Source organism: Thunnus maccoyii, chromosome 13 (assembly GCF_910596095.1).
Source record: "Thunnus maccoyii chromosome 13, fThuMac1.1, whole genome shotgun sequence".
In the NCBI taxonomy this organism is placed as follows: domain Eukaryota; kingdom Metazoa; phylum Chordata; class Actinopteri; order Scombriformes; family Scombridae; genus Thunnus; species Thunnus maccoyii.
This window is the reverse complement of record NC_056545.1, coordinates 31,404,772-31,425,995: the sequence shown is the minus strand read 5'-3', so window position 1 is coordinate 31,425,995 and position 21,224 is coordinate 31,404,772. Positions and strand designations below refer to the sequence as shown.

At 39.0% G+C, this 21,224-nt stretch overlaps 1 protein-coding gene across 1 annotated transcript in view; it reads left to right on the top strand.

Moving 5' to 3' along the window:
- LOC121910773 (CXADR-like membrane protein) overlaps positions 1 to 20,440 on the top strand; it is a 108,809-nt gene extending 88,369 nt beyond the window's left edge. The window contains exons 2-7 of the mRNA XM_042432096.1: positions 6,925 to 7,082; positions 8,432 to 8,630; positions 10,720 to 10,887; positions 12,849 to 12,971; positions 14,433 to 14,574; positions 15,973 to 20,440. Of these exons, the coding sequence (XP_042288030.1) occupies positions 6,925 to 7,082; positions 8,432 to 8,630; positions 10,720 to 10,887; positions 12,849 to 12,971; positions 14,433 to 14,574; positions 15,973 to 16,360 (1,178 nt within the window). The 3' untranslated portion in view covers positions 16,361 to 20,440. The remainder of the gene's footprint in view (positions 1 to 6,924; positions 7,083 to 8,431; positions 8,631 to 10,719; positions 10,888 to 12,848; positions 12,972 to 14,432; positions 14,575 to 15,972) is intronic.
- Positions 20,441 to 21,224: the final 784 nt, after the last annotated feature.

Genomic DNA, 21,224 nt, shown 5'->3' with positions numbered 1-21,224 from the left:
CATAAACCTTTGGAAAGCAGAGATATTGGAACTATGATCAAACTGTAAGCCTGAAGTTTCACATTACAACTTATAGTAGAAGGTGGCTTAAATTCTTCTGATCCAATAAGATCTCTATCCAAAAGTGACTTTACACTTGTTTTATTTTCCTTTATGAGCATCTTGCAATTCCTACATTACAAACTATCTGCATAGTTTGACATTGTTGCACAGATAATACATTAAACTGGGATGTTTTTCATTCATTCAGGCTGAAGCAATAGCAATGGTAGCAAGAGATATAAAAGATGATTCATTCTGAGCACTGGTTCCCCTGCTTCTCCTCAAGTTTTCAAAGCTGCAGTCAAATGATTACATGCTTCAGGGAGCAGCTAATGTGCAGAGAAACAGGTACAGCAGGGTGGAGAGACGTCAGATAACATAACATATACATACATTATTCACTGCTTGTCAGACTACCTCCCTGTAAGCTGCAAACATTCACATCTACAACTAATTATTATTTTTTAACTTTTCCTTGGAATCTCCTCTTGGAGGTTGTTTGAGTAAATGTCAGAAATGAAAACCATTTATTTGCAAGATGTACATTAATTCTTTTTATCCTTTTATGTCTCTCTCTTTGCTTTCTGACCTCTCACTCCTTTTCCACCTCTCTCAGATAGTTTGCTAGAAGTTGTCTTTAACACAAAGTTGAAAAGAGCTTATGGATTTATCTCTTTACTGTCAAACTCTCAGTTTCAGTTTAGCAAAAAGTTACACGTGGATTTGGCTGAAATTTGATAGACAGCAACTTTTTTTATTTGTAGCCATAACTATTTGTGTGCTGCTGGGAGAGTTTGAGCTCTGCTTGTATTCCAGAGGCTGCAGATTTTTACAGTAAGTACAGCTGTTAGCATAGGCTTGTCCTCCTCATAGAGCCTTCTAATGTTGATTGTGTGTCTGGTTTCCATTTTTGGGTCATGAAGATACTTGACATTTACTTTCTGTCCCTCATAGTCCTGCGCAGTGTGGTGCAGTGTAGCAACACTCTCTGCACTGTGTTGTGAGGGAATGGTTGCCAGATCTTGGCTGACACAAAATCTTCTTGGTTGAGATGCTGCAGGCGAGTCCATGGTGCACTCTAGTTTACAGTACAGACAGTATGTGCTGTTACTGTTGGCACAGTGTAATGAAAACATCCAGGCTCTCTTGAGAATGTAGTTCATGAAGTATAGTAGGTCTTTTCATGTTTGCTGAGACACCGGCTGCAGTATATCTTCAAATTCCAATCAAAAGTGAAGAGATGACATTGTTACTGTTTGTACATACAGGATATCAGCTACAGTTCCACAGCTTGAAGATAAAAGCAAAGAAATGTGTTGTTCAGATACACTGAAAGCAACAACAAGCAACAAGTCACAGCATTTCAGTCATAACTTAGAATTGGAGCATCAAGGCAGGTTGACACATACACCCATTTAAAACTATTCAATAAATGGCCAGCCTCTAGTGCATTTTGGCCTTTAATGATTTTAAATGTATTGCAGTAGTGCACCAGTTAATTTCCATGCAGCTACATCAGACTCCTTATGAGAAATGTGTGGTTTGTGTGGCATTCATATCATATGTAATTGTCAATTATTTTTTCAGAACTATTAAAGCAAGAATATAAACTTTTTTCCGTCTAAGAAATTGTATCAATATGTGTCACTGCTGTTCAGCCTGTCTAACTGGGATTCCAGCCGCTGCATGAGCAGCTGGAAGACAAGCTGCTAATACAGTACCATTTCTGACCTGAAGATGTATTTCAAGGTAACCCGCTATCAAGAACAATTTTTCAGCCCACCATTGCTATCATATTGTATTTGTGCTTTATTAGATTGTGCCCAGCAGAGAGTGACAGGAAACATGGGCAGAGATGACAGGCCACTGAGGTCATCAGCTGCATTTGAACCCTTGATGTCATGAACACACAGCACAAGCCGTTGGAATCACCTTAACTGTTCTGATGGACTTTAACACTCAAGATTTTATACATGTTACACATGGTTGAGTGAGCACACACACATGTGTGTATGGGTGTATGTGTGTATTTCCAAAGAGCTCCTGCTGTACATGCATTAGTGTGAATACAATCTGAGCAGACTGTGTCTCATGACAAGTCATCAGGCCACTAAATAGACTGCAAAAATAAAATAAAATAAAAAAATTGGATTCTGTTGTGCCTTAAGCTGTTTGCTGTACAGAGACAGATTTATTTTGTTTTACAGAGCTGTCTGTCATCATGTATGTTCTTCCAAAATGAAACTAATTTCACATTTCTGATTGGAAGAGTGTGCCTATGTTAAATGAGTCATCGGATCTGTCCTTGATGGACACGTGTGAGACTGTCCTCACCAGGAAAACAAGAAACAACAGAAATGTTTGGCAGATAAACTGTTGTTGTCCTGACAAACAACCTCTTGCTGTCATTGGAAAAAAAAGTCATTTCACAGTATCAGAGGCAAAGTGCTGTTGTATTGTCATGCTGCAACAAAACCTCCCAGGACAGAGGTGGATGGTTGGGTGTACAAAGCAGTCTCCTGCTTTGTGCATCCTTCTAAGTTTATGCCAAGAAAATTATCTTTCTGTGACCTTCACCAAGTAGTACGGTAGAAAACACTCATGCATTTTCTTTGAAAAGATCATATGAGTTGTTTTGAAAGGAACCTTAGATATGGGGACTTACTGCACATTTCATTCAGACAGTGAAACTAGAATGTGTACTATTTCACCTAACCATACTATACCATAAAAAAAGGAAGGCACTGTAGATGTAGGACTGAATTATCTTCTATCTCCATTCAAGGGCATAGTTGTACTTGGAAATGTGGCCTGTTTCATATTGTGAGGAAATAGTTCCAAGAACTTCATTACCCTGAAATCCTTGATGTCTGCAAAGGGGGAATGCCCACTGTCTTCTTGCCTGATGGGGTTAGCAGCAATCACTGATGAATCTAACTCTCTGGACAGATTGTTCACTCACTGCTGTTTCTCAGAGAGAGAGAGAAGAATCGCTTTAGGGTGTGCATATCAGACTTTAACATTTAATTTTACATTTTAGATAAAACTTTGTCGAATGCAAAGACCCAGGAAATCAGTTTCTGGGCCTTTGGCTCTGCTTCCATCCTGACCAGGCAGTAGAGACATTATAGAGATGCACGTTTCACTTCATTTTAAGTTTAGCATGACTAATATCAGCAACTAATAACCACACTATCAAATTACAGAACAATAGCCAATGAAATAATAGCTGATAGAGATATTTATGTGGCTGAACCCATGGTTTAAACATCCTATCAAATACATGCTGCAGAATATGCTGAGATTTTTTAATTTTTTAATTATCTATAATTTGCTTTTGTTCTTAGTTTAAGCCATTATATGTATTTAGTACTTCTATTGTAGTTTATATTGATGTAGTAACCATGGATTACTGAAGCTTCTGGTTAGATCAGCAATCTTTTATACATGTATTAGCCGGAAAGCTGCCTGAGATCCTCAGGCAAGAGTCTCAGCCATGCAGAGTCCAGGTTAAACTCAAAGAACAATAATGTTTGTGTTGGAATTTGCAATGTGTGGCATGAGAGGATGTGTCTAACCCTATCCCTTAAGCATGAAATGCCTTCCCTTATGCTTTACCCTAGCCATGAAACAACCAGAGTTCTAAACCTCAGTTACCGGTTGTTATGGAAAGCCTTTAGAATGTGTTTTTCGTAGTCCATCTTATATTTTCTTGTACAAGTTAAACAGTGAGTTTCACATGTGCTCAGCTCAACTCTTCAGGGCTCACTGTCTGTCTATACTGCTATTGATTTGATGGGTTATTTATCATTACTACTTGCAATTATTTAATCAGACACCAAACAGCAGGATAACAATAACCAGATTGATTGTAAGAGCTAAAATTACAGCTGAAATATAACACAAGCATGAAAGAGAGAAAGGCACTTAATTTAGTTGATGCTTCTTTTAATAAAAGAATGCATCACCACCCAACAAGAGGAAGAAGAAAGAAACAATTAGGAGATCTTGGAGAAGTGAGCTTGGAGGCTGGAGTTTGTCCTCCTTTCCTTTTTTATTTTTCTATTTTAAGTGTTTTTCCATAGATCAGAGCTTTCTGTGGTACCAACCCCAGAGCAGGCGATGTGCTGACTTGCATATGAGCAAGCAGGCAGGAAGGCGATGTGACTTTCGACAGTTTGAAGGGTAACTGGGTCCGTGCTGCGTCCCACCGGCTCCCAGTGCTACTATAATTGGTCCAGTGAGAAGTCTACTGGGAGGAGCAGGAGTAAGTTTACTGGAGCACAGCTCACTCCAGGGCTTCTTCACAGAAACAAAGCTCTCAATGCCTCTTTTCAGTGAGCCTCCCCACCAGCCAACAGGCTCCAGACCTTTTGTGGCGATAATCGCTCACAGACAGGAGTGTGCCTGCATATGTGCCACATGCATGCACACACAGAGACACACACAGCATAAATATACAAAAAAAATGCACTCAGTGGCATTGTATTCATAAAAATGCACACACATAGCTCATTCTGGACACATGCCTGTTTGAAATTACCCATATACAGTATGTTCTACAGCAAATGGACATATTCCTAGATGTCATGCATGTTCAACACTTGACCTCACCACCACACACACATACAATTGCATGTTGGTACACACAAACATAGACCTGCATATTCTATAGCTAAGACACAAACAGTCAAAACAGAAATATACAAAAACATCAAATATGTACAAGTTCTGTAGGTGAAACACACTAACTGTACACACACTTGCAGAACACATATTCATTCATCATCTGCTGAGGATCACACACACACACACACACACACACACACAGAGAGAGAGAGGCACTGGCACACAGTAAAACTGGAATACATTATTAACACTATTGTGGAGGAATGCTGATCAATGGTCAATTCATCAGGTAGAACAAAGTTTCCAGAAGCCTTGATGTCTTATACTGAGAATATTTATTGAACACTTGGCCAAGCGGAGAACAGAAACAGTAAACATCAAGGTGTTCTGCACTAAGATACTGTCTCTTCCTGTTCTGCCCTCTGAAAGTCAGACTTTTGGTCTTTAACCCCAACAGATCAGCCTACAATATGAAAGATTAGTCTATTGGTTCATTTAGTTTCTAAACAAGGAACTGCACTTTGCCCATGAGTCTATGCATTCACCTATCTGTGTTGTCAAGGGATTCTCAAGCAATCTCCCTGACCTTGGTTACCGGGACAATGCCGGTTCACTCTTTAACAGAGTGGCTGCTGCTTTCCCCAAACAGCCAGACGGTTACTCTGAGTTTCAAGGACAGGAGAGAATGTTTCCTTCTGCTTAAGAAATGTAGTGTGACCTCAAGGCCCATGCTTGACCCAGTGTAACCCACTTTGTATCCCCTAAAGTAAGATTTTTCCATAACAAACACAACACAGTGCCAGTTTATACTCAAGTACATGCACACACTCTGAGGCTATCCACACACACAGACACACACATTTTCTGTTCTATTTTTGCATGCCAGGCACAAATGTGTCTGGCTAGCAGGACATCACAGTCCATACAGTTGATCAGTGTCCAAAGAAAGATAAATGAATAAAAGAGGAAACAACTGGCAGCTCAGGCTTTCATCCTCAGCCTCTTGGTAATTCTACCCCAGTCAGCAGTGCCAGTATCACTCTGTGTCCTGCTGTGGTTGGTAAGCTGATATCCCCTCTGGATCTTACCCATTGTGCTATGTATCCTCTTTGTTTTAGGCTTATTATTAGTGTAACCTGGTGTGGACTGTGGGGTTCTGTGTGTATGTGTGTGTGTGTGTGTGTATGTGTGTGTGTACCAATGGTGACTCTGTGAGGCATTTATGGTTGAAAGTCGATATGTAATATAAGTGGGTTTAACTGTATCTGTTGTGTGGTGGCACTTCATAGAAACTATTTACCATAGGTGAAATGTCCTCCATTCTCATCCACATTGGTTTAATCCCCCTAACTATGCATTTACTGGGTCACCCTGTGATTGGATTTGATCATTTCATTCAAGCTCTTGCCGCTGACCCATGCTATAACTAAAAAAATCTGTGACATAATCAAATACCTCATTTTTCAACATTCAGTTTACAGAAATCATGATGTTACTTGAAAACAATCCATCCAGAAAACAATGTTTCTTATATCTGTTGTCTGGCATGGCATAGCTCATATGTCATTTCCTATACAATTGTACTATAACTGTATTGATTAGGTTGGTGTTTGTCTTGACATGTAAAAATGAATCGCATGGAAACTTCAGAAAGACCAAGCTTGTTTGTAATGAGAAATACAATTTATGTGGACCGTATTGGATTTAAGTCACCATTGAATATCAGTGGAAAAGCATAGATTGTCATGACAATGATTCACCATTTCTTTAAAATGTGTGTTTGTGAAAAAAGAGAAAATGCTATTACTTGCTGCAGAATTACTATGAAATCGCCAGCAGACAGAAGCAAATTCTGCCGTCACATGCTGCTCATGAGCTCTGTAAATCTGTTTACATCAGTGCCTGACACCACTTCCATGCACTGTTCCATTTGTCCCTACAGACAGGCCTCTGTCCATGTAAAGTGACTGTTAATATTTAGTCATTTGTTATGATGAATTCATACGGGATGTGAGGTACTTTTCATTTTAACCACCTAATGTGAAGGTAATATTGTTGGAAAGTGACATTGCTGTGGGCAAATCATCCACACATTTAGCCTGTGAAATGCTAAAACTAAAATAAAGCCCCCTGCCACCTTCACTTGTGTTTGTCTTTCAGCAGTTCAGTGTCTGAATCACACCTGGAGCTGTACTACTCTATCAATATTTAATATCTTATGCAGTAATCTTGAACTGGTCTGTCTCTCTACAGTCCTGCTGGGTGTGCTGACAACATGCGCCCAGACGGAGATGAAGAGGGTTGTTGGAGACAATGCCACGCTTCCCTGCCACCATCAGTTCTGGGTGGGTGATGACCCCACGCTGGACATTGAGTGGCTACTTCTCAAGCCAACCAATAAGAAGAGAGTGGTGAGTGTTGCTCCATGCAAGAGGGTAAACGTTTATTCAGGATAGAACACTAGAGAACATGGTCTTATTTGTTTATGTAATTACCATAAGCAGACAAAACCATGGCCAAAAAGACTGCAATCTCTAGTGGAGTCTTCAGTTTTGCATTTTGAAGCACCAGATCAAGTTTGTATGTACGTGGCATGAGAATCAACACTGCCCTGCAAAGCTAAAACGCAGTTCTACATATGTGGTCAAAATTGAAACTGACATTTTGAAATCTGTTTTACCACATAAAGAATCATTACATCATACACGTGTATAATTTCCTTGAAAATAGCATGTGAAATTTGCATTTACAGAGCCAAAAACCAAACCATACAGCTGGAGTTTCAGTCTGGTTTTGTTAATCTAAACAACCCTCCACCACACTACATTCTGTCACAGAGGAACAGCTAAGTGGTGAGATAGCCTTGGCTTGCCTTAGCTAAAGCTAAAACTAAATTAATGTATTGATTGTTTCCTGCCTGTTATCAGTAGTTGAAATATATCTATTTTGATAAACCAACTTCTCGGTTATTCAGTTTGTTATCCTACATAACTAAATAGGCAGTAGCGGACTCCAGTTATGATGGAGGAAGGCATACATACTACTTCATATTCAAAAGTTTCATTGGGTTTTTGAACATTTACATACAACTTCAAAGCCCCTAGTTCCCAGCTCCCACCCAGTCCCCTGGAGGATGGGCAAACACACACAAACATGAACTCACAAGCAGGACATACAGGAATCTTCTGGACGTTCTAATATAAATTAAAATTATCACTAAATGAAATATACATGTACAATATAAATATCTGTTGCACAGTTTGTCAGCCAGTCTGAAGATGTACTGCCTCTGTAGGAGGTACTGTTATCTGCCTTTGTATAGCAGAACCAAATTTTAGGGACTTACCAACTCTGTTCAAGGACAGCAAGACCTCACATAGACAGCAAAACTGTGCAAAGCATATTGTAAATCATCCATAATATATTGTACATCAAATTGCAAATACATTTAGAATTTAGTGATTCAAGTTTTACTTGTAACACATCTGCTCAGGCATTCTGAAAAGATAAGATGCAAAAAATAATTATTAGACAAAATGAGCATAGATATACAGGGGATTGGAAGGGGTCATGTTTTCTAAAGTAAAAATGTACAGTCTGTATACATTATCTTTACCCATGTTCTATCTGGCTGTGTACTCTGTATGAGTTTAATTACTAGTTGGCAGAGAGATTCATTTTGAAATATATCCTTGTTGTTGCATTTTCTACCTTGTTTACCCCATCACAACCCACCCACCTGTTTCACTTCCCTCACCAGGTGATCACTTATTTCGCTGGACGGGTTTTTGACCCCAATGAAGAAGAGCGTGGCCGCGTGGCTTTCGCTGGAGAGTACTTGAAAGGTGATGCCTCTCTGCTGATCAGTGACTTGTCTCTGATAGACTCAGGAGAGTACAGCTGCAAAGTCAAGACTGGTGCACAATACCACTGGAGCACCATCAGCCTCATAGTGCTGGGTAAGTGCACATTGGTTCAATAAGAGAAACCACAGAGAGAGAGGACTCATGAGAACACTGTGCACATGGAAGCGCCATGAAACCCCAAAGCTCTTAGCACTTGAGCTGTCATTAAATGTAGACCATAGTGTGTGTTTGAAAATTCAGTCCAGTAATATATAGGAGATTATTTTAATGCAGGGGGATCTCCTCAACTTACTATGTATTGGCAGAATATGCAAGAGCAAACAGGGATGAATTGTTTTTCTCATGCTCTGTGATTGTCTTGTCTTGTGTTAAGTCGATAAATATGTAAAAGTTAAGAATGTATAATTTCCTATTTCTACATATTCCTGATCAAAAACCATCACTCTTTAGGCATATGACATGCTCGCTATGCATTTCATTAAAAGGGCCAGAGTGCAGAGTTGGCTCAACAAAGTGTTTAAAATTCAGTTAGAAGACCCCCTCATCAATTAGCTGACTCTGATTGCTTATACAATCTGTTGGTATTAAATCTGTAAAGGAAAACAGCACATCTATAATGCATACAGATCCATAAGAAGAGCAAACACCTCTTTACTATCCAATACATCACTGGCATAAACAAACCCCAGCAGTAACCCTTTTTAAATTATGTATTGCTTTCTCTTCCAGTCTACTGAAGCCACTCCATTTCCCAGAGGCAGCTGGACATTCACACATTAAGCATCGAGTCACTTATTAAAGCAGTGCAACTCCATTCTTTACTCCATCATAGTGATCCTCAGATCTCACATAATAATTGTACACCAGTTTCTCTTCATTTCTAGCTTTATACCAGATGTCAAGCATGCTTCTTGTTTACTAAGCCCCACTCTCCTCATCCTCCTTTCTCACTAAACAAACCCCTTGGTCTAGAGATAACACCTGTAGAATATGAAATCGACCAGCCTCACATTTCCTGGAATATGTATCACCAGTACAGTCTGTTTGTATAAGATTTTATATATAATTTTCAGGTCACATAACTTCAAGATCCAAATGGTAGATTGCAGATCTTACCATATCATAATATTCCTACAATGAAGACACCCTCCCTGAATCACTGGCGAGTGAAGCTCTCCTTCAGCATGTGTTTTTTATATTTCATCCATTCATTAGCTTGCAACGCTAATACAATACATAGGCCATTGTGTATCCTTGCAAAACATGACACACATGGAGACCAACAATTGACACAGCCAAAGGGAAAAAGAGCAATTTTAATTTATTTTAATCAATTACTTTTGGAAAAGGCTAAACCTAAACCTGCACCAAACTTTACACTGTAGCAATACATATGCCTGAACAGAAGCACAACTCATAACATTTTCCAGATGAGACCTTATTTGAGTACAAGGAGCACTCACATTATCCCTAAAAGACACTTCTACCTTCTGCCTACTATCCTGTAAAGTTAAACCAATTCAACGTCAAATGATGTCTGTTAACTTTGAAGGTCTTCCAGTACCTAAGTAAGAACTGTTCATCTGACATACATATGGCCAGTCATCTTACAAAAATAGCATGGTACTGCAAGAACTGGCATGGCAATTTGGTCACTGCCATGATGCTACAATTCCATTGTAATCCCATGGTACACCATGGAACTGTACCATCATGGTACTGACCAAATTACTATGCCTCTGGTACAACAGTAACACTAAACATTTCTGAAGTCACCAAGTGACTTGGGAATTATCTTCTATCTTCCTCTGATACTGTTCATTAACACAAATCAGACCTGCATCATCACTCCAACATATTCAACTTTTTGGCTAAAGCACCGTATAGCTCCTTCTGTAGTCACCTACCTAAGTGCTGATAAATCCTAAGCATCCAATACTTCCCTGAGGAGACATCCACCTAAAGCTCCACTTTGCTGGTCTGCAGCTGCTAACTGACAGAATGTTCTTTTGTCTCAAAAATTAACATTGGTAATATTGATAATGGACCATCAATGCCTATCTGTAACTGGCTGATGTACAGTCTGACTGTTTTACTTTGATGTGTCTACTTTGATGTGATTATATGTCTACAATGAGGAACGAACCCATATATTTGTTTATGTCTGATTGTCTATCCACAGAGAAGCCTTCCAAGCCGCGGTGCTGGATGGAGGGAAAACTGTTAGAGGGCGGTGATGTTAAGATGAGCTGCAAGTCCGCTGATGGCTCTGATCCCATCCACTACAAATGGGAGAGGGTGCTGGACAAGGGCAAGTACATTGGCAAGCTGCCTCCACTAGCCCTGATAGGTATGTCCACTCTAATACTGTTGGAGTATGTGCCTGCCTGTCAGATATACCGAGATTTCTACTTAGATACCAAGTTTAAGGTTAAAATCCAATACAAACAAGGCACTACAGCTAGGAAGTGATTTGGACAGATTTGTAGCAGTGATGGTGTTTTGATTTATCAGCTGGGTGTCTCTCTTTATCAGCTCTATATGCAAAATACTTTTTGTCAGTCTGCTCAGGTGGACAGAGATTCAGTTCAACAAATGCTGGACCGTGTTGTCATGCCTCAGCTCTTTGCCTTTATTTCTTTTTGCGCTGACTTCTGTAGTTTGCTGTCATAAGCTAGACAGAGGTTCTGTCTATTCGAATTCATCTTTGTCCTCTCCTTCCTCCTTCCGCCTCTGCTTCTTCTGACCACCCTCATACAAGACCTCAGAAATGGACAACAAAATCAGTTTCACCTTGCATAAAGCATTTGGCAAAAGCATGTATCTTTAAAGTGGAAATAGACAACTTTTTTGCTTTAACTTATCATAATGAAGTAAATGTTGATTGCACAATATAATGGTTATAGAATAATGACACAATCTGCGTTTAGATTGGTTCCATACAAGCCTTGCTTTCACTATTTCATTCTGTCTGCCACTGGGTATGATCTCCCAGGAAAATGAAGGCTCAATTTACGGCACAAAGGAAGTGCATCGACCATTGTTCAATCAAAAAAGGAAGAGGATGGTGCTTTTGTTTTCCCCGGTAGGTTAATAATTTGTTAGGTGGCCAACCTCTTTCTATTGTCTTATTGCTATATTGCACAGGCAAATCTGATGACACACTACTTATATCTGCGTACGCTATGTTTTAGTTGTATACTACCTGAATAAACTTCTCTGTTGATTTATACAGGGCTTTCTTCCCGTTAGTTACCACAGCTAATGGGAAGAAAGCCCTCTAGAATTCAGTTTGCTAAGCTACCAGCCCTACAGCCACAGAACACTGCATCGGTATCTAGACAGGCTGGATGTCAGGCTGATCTGCTTGTTCATATGGAAATCATATGAACAAATATATATAATAATGAATGAATGAATGAATGAATAAATAAATAAATGACTAAATAAATAAGTTATAAGGAAACCCAGACATCCTTCACCTCAGCAATGCTCTCCAGCTCCTCCTGGATCCAAAAACACTCCCAGGCCAGAAGAGATATGTAGTCTCTCCAGCGTCAACCTGGGTCTGCCCTGGGTCTCTTACCTGGAACACCTCCAGAGGGAGGCATTCAGGTGGCATCCTAATCAGGTGCCCAAATCACCTCAGCTGGCTCCTTTTGATGTGAAGGAGCAGTGGCTTTACTCCGAGCTCCCCTGGATTCTTTCATTTTGTAAAAATATAAAAATGCTACCAACCCAATTCACTTTTTTCAACACATACTAAAAGTTTCTTTCTGCTTTCATGTCTCATTATAGACTAAATGAATGAACAAACTCATGCTTTGCTCCTAATGTTTTCTTCTAACATTACTCCCCCCTCCGCCCTGATGCCAACCCAGGCTGTAGTTACTTGTTTGTGTGAAGCAATAATGTCACTCAAACTATGTTATTACTATGCAATGCACATCATTACAATAGCTTTTGCCTGTATCCCAAAATCAGTACAAAATTGTGACAATTTCAGTTTACCTCTTCCGTGAACATGCTTCTTCTTTCTTTTTTCCAAAGTGGTGTAGGTCATTTCCTCACAGGGCTAGTCTCTGAGGAAAATGGAAAGTGATTCAGTTGTCTTTGCGACATTGGCGCAGACAATAATACCACTTGGAAATGCTAGGGAGGGAAAGTTGAGAAGTTGTCTGTTTCCACTTGAAAAAAAAACAACTGTCATATCTGTAAGCTCAAGTGTACAAACATTTTAACAACACAAATCTAATCTTAAATTTACACCACAATCAAAAACAACAGTACAGTTGTATGTCCTTTTTTCAGATTTGAAAAACCCAGAGATTGTGACACTGAGGAACTTGACCAAGGACAGTACTGGTGTGTATAAATGCACAGCCAGCAATGATGTGGGAGAAGAGAGCTGCACAGTGGAGGTCAAGATGCACTGTAAGTAGACAACACTCACTGAACACTGAACATTGAAGGGCCAAAAAATCTGCAACTTTTAATTTAGAAGATGAGGTTGATTGCACATATGTTCCTTTCCCACAGTTTCTGTCCCAATATTTGCACCCACAAATTATTTTCACACACTCCTGCCCATAATCCCACAGTGAAACATTAATTTAACTTGATTTAAATAATAAACATTTCACTTTGATATGTGGCTGACCACAAACAATGCTTTGGACTTTGGACAGTATTAAAAATAACTTAAATACATTGGTGTCCCATTATCTACAGTCATACTTCCATGGAAACTTAAAAGATAAGGCTGATTATTAATATTGTTTTTCTTTTTGAAAGCCCATGAAAAGACCAAAATCAATATTGTCATAGTTAGTCTGTCAGTACTTCCTAACTTCTCTACCCTGTCTGTGTCGCTAAGTCCCTAGAACATTGGTTCCAACTGATGATGTAAATCTTTAAGAATAGCTTACAAATACAATAAATTTTTTTAAAAGGTTCAGTAATTTCCTAAAACAGCTGGTCACTGTACTTTTCACAAATGTTACTGGAACAGGAGGAAATGGTGCATTTGTTGACTATTTTCAGCAGAGTAATCCAAATTTGGTGCTTGAGTATTTCTGGCAGCAGGTCGGTGTGTGTGGGTCAAAATAAACTACAGTGTGTGTGTTCATGGTAATGAAGGAACATGTCAACCAGTGCAGGGGTGTGGCTCACCAATGTGTTTTTAATACTTTAAGGACAACAATGGAGCATATGGCCCATCCTGTTTTATGAAATTTGTTGACAATAAGAAAAAAGGATATTCACCCAATTCATCCTTTAAACTGTCCTCCAGTAGTCTTGACTGTATGAACATGTGATAATTGAAAATTATCCAAAACATGAACAATGAACACAACTACATTAATAATGGTGGAGTAATAATACTTAAATAATGTTGCAGTGGTAAAACTGACAGCACTGAACAGAGCCTAATATCCAAAATGGTGCTGGATGTAAAATCCAAAATGTTTCTGGATAGATCGCATTTTTCACCAGCACATTTTACCAATGCAAATCTTTTGTACACTGTGGGCTTCACTTGCTTCTCTACTGTAGTAAAGTTCTATTGCTCCCATGTGAGTTTACCACAAGTTACACAATGCCAAACCTCAAGACCCGTAAAGGCAGGATTCTAGAAAACAAAGTACCTGCAAATATAATAACTCATGTACAGTAAGACTTTTGGGACAACTTGTGGAAACTCTAAAGTGTTGAGGTTGTAGTATTCACAGTTAGAATAGTGAAAGCATCATTTGTAATTATTTTACAGATTAATATCCTTAAATAAATATATCACAATGGAAACTGTGTTTAGTGTCATTTTTACCTTTAATCTCAATATCAGCATACTCTTTCTTACATAACTGTGTGTGTTTTGTACTTTTGTGTGTACAGATGTAAGGGGAATGGGTGTGGTAGCGGGGGCAGTGGTTGGTGTATCCTTCGGTGTCCTTCTCATTATCCTCATCATCTGGTTGGTGTTTCGCAAAAAGGAGATGAAGAAATATGAAGAAGAAGAGACTCCAAATGAAATCAGGTTTGAATGAAGAGAAACTTTCTCTACCAGTCATAACCACACATGTTGTCATAGCCACAACATGAATTTTCACATTCTTATGATTAAGAATGGAGAATGGCGATGTTTGTTGCCATATACAAGAGCATCCTCAGAGGTAACATAGCATAAGACACCTGAAGCTGTACAGTTGAGTGAATCTCGATGTTGATCTCTTTTTTTAACCGTTCATTGTCAGTCTTACAATGTTATAGGAATACTACGCTAAATTGGTGGATTGGTAAGTGTAAGTGTCTGGATGAATGATGCAGGCAGGCTGATGGCAAGGCCATCAGAAGTAGGGGATCCAAGGGGCCATTATCCCCCTCACCCCAACTTTAATGTCCTACATTATTTTTATGTCACAAATCACTGTATCACCCCAAAAAGCCCTATATTGCAACATTTATGGTCAAAAGATGTCTCAATCATTACTGTCCACTCTAGAACATTAGGTAAAATAAAGCCAGCCCATAGGCAAAACCTATTTGGCACACGCAGCCAGTCAACACACACGTTTTGAAAGTTCACATGAATTGGTTCATTCATGATATTGCATTGAAATGACAAGTCCAAAGTATTTCCTTTTTTGAGTAAAGGCAGTCAAGGTGCACCAAAAGTTTATTTAGGCTATTGTAGGCTATGACAACACAACACAACAGCATGGCATGTTTATAATTTGCAATGGTGGAGCAGTAGAAAAGTAATATTTTTTTCTGATTTACTGTTAAATATGGATTTAGGGCATGACTGCTTACAACACAAGGACAACGTTAACTTTCCTATTGCCTGCTTGCTGCTACTCAGCTGCAGCATTGTTACTGTCCTATAAACTCATAGTTTTGGGTAATTGAACAAAAAACTATCTAATCCCACAAGCACTAGTTAGCTGCTTTGTATTTGGAATTATACTGCCACCCTGTGGTGCAAGCAAGTTATAGTTACTCTGCAAAAGTTGCAAAAGTGAGAGTCTATCTGCCACTACAGACATACACACACACACACACACACACACACACTACCACACACACACACAGAGAGACTTTTTGGCCCCTGTACTTCTTAATTAATTAGGAATTAATTAATTAAATCTGGCGGCCCTGGCTGGTTGGGATTGCTTCCTATCAATAATGTAGCCAGTGATGCAGCAAGGATGATGATTGAAACATATGTCTGTTGTCTCCAGCTAAGTAGTAAAAATATAAAACAATGTTTGTAATGTTTACTGTATATAACTTAAGACTGACATATACGTTACTTAACCTGAATATGACAATGCAGAGTTAGTAATCATTTGTCCAGGCCAATTTCAATTTCACTTTCACTCTACTAGCAAATGTTAATATGATCTGTTGAGGGCACTCTTTGAAATCATTTCAGGGAGGATGCAGAGGCTCCCAAAGCCAAACTAGTGAAGCCCAATTCCCTGTCCTCGTCCCGCTCTGGCAGCTCTCGCTCAGGCACCTCCTCCACCCAGTCCATGGTACACAACATGGCACACAGAAGCCAACGAGCTTGTGTTCCTGCTGTGGCGGCCCTCAAGGAGAACTGCCAAGCCTCCACCTTCGCTCAGTCACCACCTGGCTACAATCAGATAGTCCCCAAGACCCCTGAACCCCGTTCTACACTCACCTCCATGTCTACCTCCAACTTCAACTCCAACTCCAAGCCCAGCCCTCCCCCTAAACTGAGCCCAGGGAACCTGACCCGTATGGGGGCCACCCCTGTTATGATCCCTGCCCAAACAAAGGCCTTTCAGACTGTGTAGAAGAGATGGAAAGTGGACTGTAATCAGACACGGGCTGCCTCAGGACATGGCAACCAGCTGAATCCAAGAGTTGGTCTTGATAAGGATCCTGTCATATTATCTAGATATATTCTCACCATTCACAATCTGATGGACACTTTCAGCAATTTAACTCTTGGAGAATCTCTGCTTTACACTAACACTATAGGAACACCTTCTTGTGTTGTCTTGTCTGTCATCTGAGCAACATCTCTGATGAAGATCATATTTTATGGATCATGATTTTGAATGACAAGGAGGTGTTGAAACTGAAGCTGCAGGTGGTTGCTCATTGAAGAAGAGGTGCGCACCAACCAGAGAGTAAATGGGATGCAATTGGAAAGTGTGAGACAGACTGGAATCGCATAAAATGAAGACATTGCATGGCAACTTCATTCTCTTTGCAGAGGACAACAGACTGCTCACAGACACAGTTGAAGAGGTTATAATAGTTCAAAAGGTAAAAGCAAAAAAAGAACACTCACCTCTTCTACAGTATGTTCTTACCAATCTAACAATCTTGAACACCTTCCTGCATACAGTACACCACCACTTTGCAAATTAAAATACCCTGCGCCTATGACTGAACTGATGAAAGTAGCTTAACTGTAGGTTGTTATGTAAATGGGATGAATGGCTCTGATTGTATAAACAGACTTCTTGTGCACACTTCATATATCCATCGATCCCTGTGTCAGTCACATGTTGTAACACCAACATAAAGTAAATGATTACCTTTGTCACTGCTTCCTCTACCAACTCAACAATGGTGTACATGTATGTGTAGATGTACACAACTTTCCATTTTCAGTAGTTTAATAATGGATTGATTCTGGACACTTGTATGTTGCCACTGTTCAAACCTGACATGTAAAGATCCGAAGAGAATTCAGAGAAGCATGTGAGTTTTTTTTTGTGAGATTTCATTTACAGGATCATGGAGTACTGATATTTTTGAAGATTGTTACAGGGTTAAGCAGAAGCCCTACTGAGAAATTGTCACATTATGATGGTTTACATTTATTTGTTTTTTTCATTCTGTTTTGTGTGTAGCATAACTTCATTTTTAATCCAAGAATGCAAAGCTGTATGAATGTGATGCTAAATGAGATGTGTTATGTACAGTATTTTTTCTGAGCAATAAGTTGAACTCTCCCATGTTAAAATGTTTTGAGAGTTTTAAATGACTCACTGAATCATTTATATATAGAGAAAATACCATCACCTTCTGCACTCTTAATACATTAATATACTTAATACATTAGAAGTAAAGAGTGCCTTTGGTCATATTTGTGCCCATTGTAACGATTAAACACATACAGTACAATTGTCTGTACAACTCATTGCAAATTAGTTGTCTTTCACAAGGAACATGACGCTAATCAGAGTTAATGTAGGTTTGGGGGGAGAGCTCCATTTATATCTGACCTACTCCATACCAGCCATAGCCAGCAGACTGACAGACGCACAAGACAGAGTGAATCCTGCTCTTGTGCCTCATCTCCCATTCAGGAGAGAGGACAAACCTGATCCTTCTCCATTCCTCATTCTTCAATCACATTCCTTCCCTTCAATACATAATCTGCCTCTTATCCCTTTTCCTCTTTCAACTTGTCTTGTGAGTCTCACCACCACCTCGCCCCTCTCCCATGACACTGTACTTGATTCTAGTTTGCATGGTGGGGGGAGTTATGCAAAGCCTTGATCCAAGGACAGAGCGTTCTCATTGTTGTGTTCAAAGCCAAAGTTGTTGTACAACGACTTAGAGATACGTACTTTTCAGATGTCCATATTGTTAGTTAATTATGGCGTGACTTTGCACCAGTGATGACACCTCTCTGTCTTATACTGGAATGTGATTGCCACCTCTAAACTAGCACCTAGCCCACTTAGGTGGGACAGAGCAATACCTGTGTCACTTAATACTGCCATCTTCATGTCCTTTTAGTGACTCTCCTGCGTTTGCAAACCACAGTGCAGGTAGAATTTACCATCACCAGTGTTGCTACATTCCATACACCCTAGTTAAGGTTTACATATCCTCTTCTTGTGGTTTAGGGCAGTCCAATCAATATTCAGGAACATAAACAGTTCTTTCCCATAGCTAATAAAACCCTGGAGCTGTTCTGTGGACTGTAAATTGGTATGATGATTATATGGACTGAAGAAACGCTGTCAGGTCAGCAGTAGACAAGGTGCCCTTATCCTCAGATAACCTCAAGGCATTATTCTGATGAAACAGAAGTATTTTAGTTCTATCTCTTACAGTAATGTCTTATAAATTATGCCAGTCTCCTAAACTGCCAGATGCACACAAACCATAATTTAAGATTACTCACCATTTAGCTTTAGTGTCTTAACATGGTGCACTGGAGGTAACAGGACAGTTGTGATGGTGTGTTTTCTGTGTTTTGATCACTCATTGGCTGAGGTGACTAGCTGACAATCGACCAAATACTTCAAATATTCACTTAAAGCTCTGCTTCAATGTAATTTAAAAAGTCTGAGTTTTTTAAAAATGTTTTCCAAAGCTGAATGAAAGAACCCACTCTTCTGGGTTGGAGACTGATATTTCAAAACCTGGACAAATATCTGCATGACTAGATAAAATATGAGGTTTTTTTGAAATGTGACTGAAATTACCCTTTCAGACCAACTTCAGAAAAAAAATGAGAACGTCTGTTTCCAGGGACTCTTGTAAGATTTTCCATAAATGCATGGGATATTCATCAAATAACCAGTTAGATAGTACTTCCCTCTTTCCCCATCACCACACATTTGGTCGATAGACAAGCTAGGAGCTCCATATTGGATCAAACCAAGAGCAGAAAGGATTAGATGTGTCATCATAACTAGACAAAATACAACTCATCACTTTAAAAACTTGTTGAGAAATAGTTTTACACCGCAGATTTTTGGATTATATCAAGTGAAATACTACTATTATCGTTTGAGTCATGGGCCATTACCAGGCCAGCTAGATAAAGCAGCCAATATGTGTCTCTGGTTCTCTTGAGTGTTTTTAGCTTGCCTACAACTGGTCTTAATGGCTCTTTTAGACCTGGGAGCTGAAAGATAAGATGACAACACCTGAGGGAGAGCCTCTGATTATCCAAAACAACCTCTGAATTTCCCATAATGCAATGAAAAGCCAACAGAGTGAGGCCAGGTAGATGATTGAATGTGGCTGTTACAGCCATTTGATGTGGTAGGATGCAGGGCATGATTGATTTTCTTTTTATAAGCAAGGCTCAGTTAAATTCACAAGTAGACTTGCTGCCCACCTTGTTCATCCACAGCACATTACTTTAAGATAAAAATCAGAAATGTTTCACTTTTTCACTGGAATGTGTTTGGCATCAAATATATCAGACCAAACAGGATCGATCACTGAAGCAGACTGGGTCACATTTCTCTGAATAAAGTGATTGTCTTTCCTTATGTAGCTAAAAAGAAGCCTTGTATCTCGTTAATGTTAATGTCAATTCCAGCTGGAAAGTAACATTATTATCCATGTATTGGGGGCGCCTGAGTTCCTACCATGCACACAGTGTAAACATAATAGAAATTTATGGGGTAAAATCTTCTGATAAAAGCTGAGGAATGATGGTAATATGCATGTTACAGATACTAAATTATAGGAAGAATTATGTCCTTTTTTTGCCTCAAAGCTTATATAATATAAAATGATATTCCTATAGATAAAATCTAATGGTCAGATAAACCAAACTGTAAATTAATAAATATTCCATATTTTTGGTTGATTCCAGATTTGTTTATTGTATGCATTCAATAAAAAGTATGTACCTTCTTGATAATTCTTCATGTGTAAATATAAAAGTCCTTCTACAGTAGCTCACTGTACAGAATGGCAACAACACAGTGCCAAAAGGGACTCATGTTTTTTTCTTTCTCGTGATATCAGTGTCAGACTTTTATTTTTATGTGGGCTTCACCAAAAAGCCCATGTATATAGTCCTCTGCTTGAGTGAAAAATGTATATTTGTACAGAAAATCAGTACTGTTTTTTTCCTTTTGTTCTTTTTTATAAATAAAGGTTTCAATTGGGATGCACAGAGCACTACTGTCTTTACTCCTGTTAAGACAGACTTTGTTCTTTTTTCAGTCTAACCAGTTTGTGTGTTCAAATAGTCAAACTTAAATAACTAAACCCTCACACATCTGACTTGAATTGCTTTCAACATGTGTTCCTTTTAAAATGTTTTTTCTTAGTTATATTTTGACTACTAAATTTTTTGAGTATAATACATGTAGCTAAGTTTGATGTAGCAGCATAATTTGAATGCAGCTGGGCGTCTCATGACAACTCCATGACAAGTTACTGTGAAAATACAGTAAGAAAATCAATAATTTATCATATTAATTACAATTGCTACTGAACTGGAAGTAACAGTCCTGTGCAGTGACTGTCAGTCATGGTTTTATCAAGCTGCACATAGACATGCAGCTCTGTGCTGTGGTAAGGTTTACTTCTGCTCAGCTAGACTGCATATTACAGTAGAAAGAATTTGTCAGAATTGTACTATTGAAATCAAATGGCTACACATGTACATCTTTAATCTCACCATTTTAATAACTACAAAAATAGTAGTTTGACAAAAATCCTATAAAACTCCAGGATCCAGAGCTTTCAACAGCATTTCAGTTTCATCAGTTTGCTGCAGTGAACAAAATGCAGTCAACAGTTGTTAGTGGTCATATCTCCCATCACTTTCGCTTCCTACAGAAAGAATAATGATTGTTATCCTACTATTTTGGTGAAAATTAGCCATTTACAGCTGCCAGTCGCACATGTGTCCTCCTGATTTAACAAGTATGGAAACTA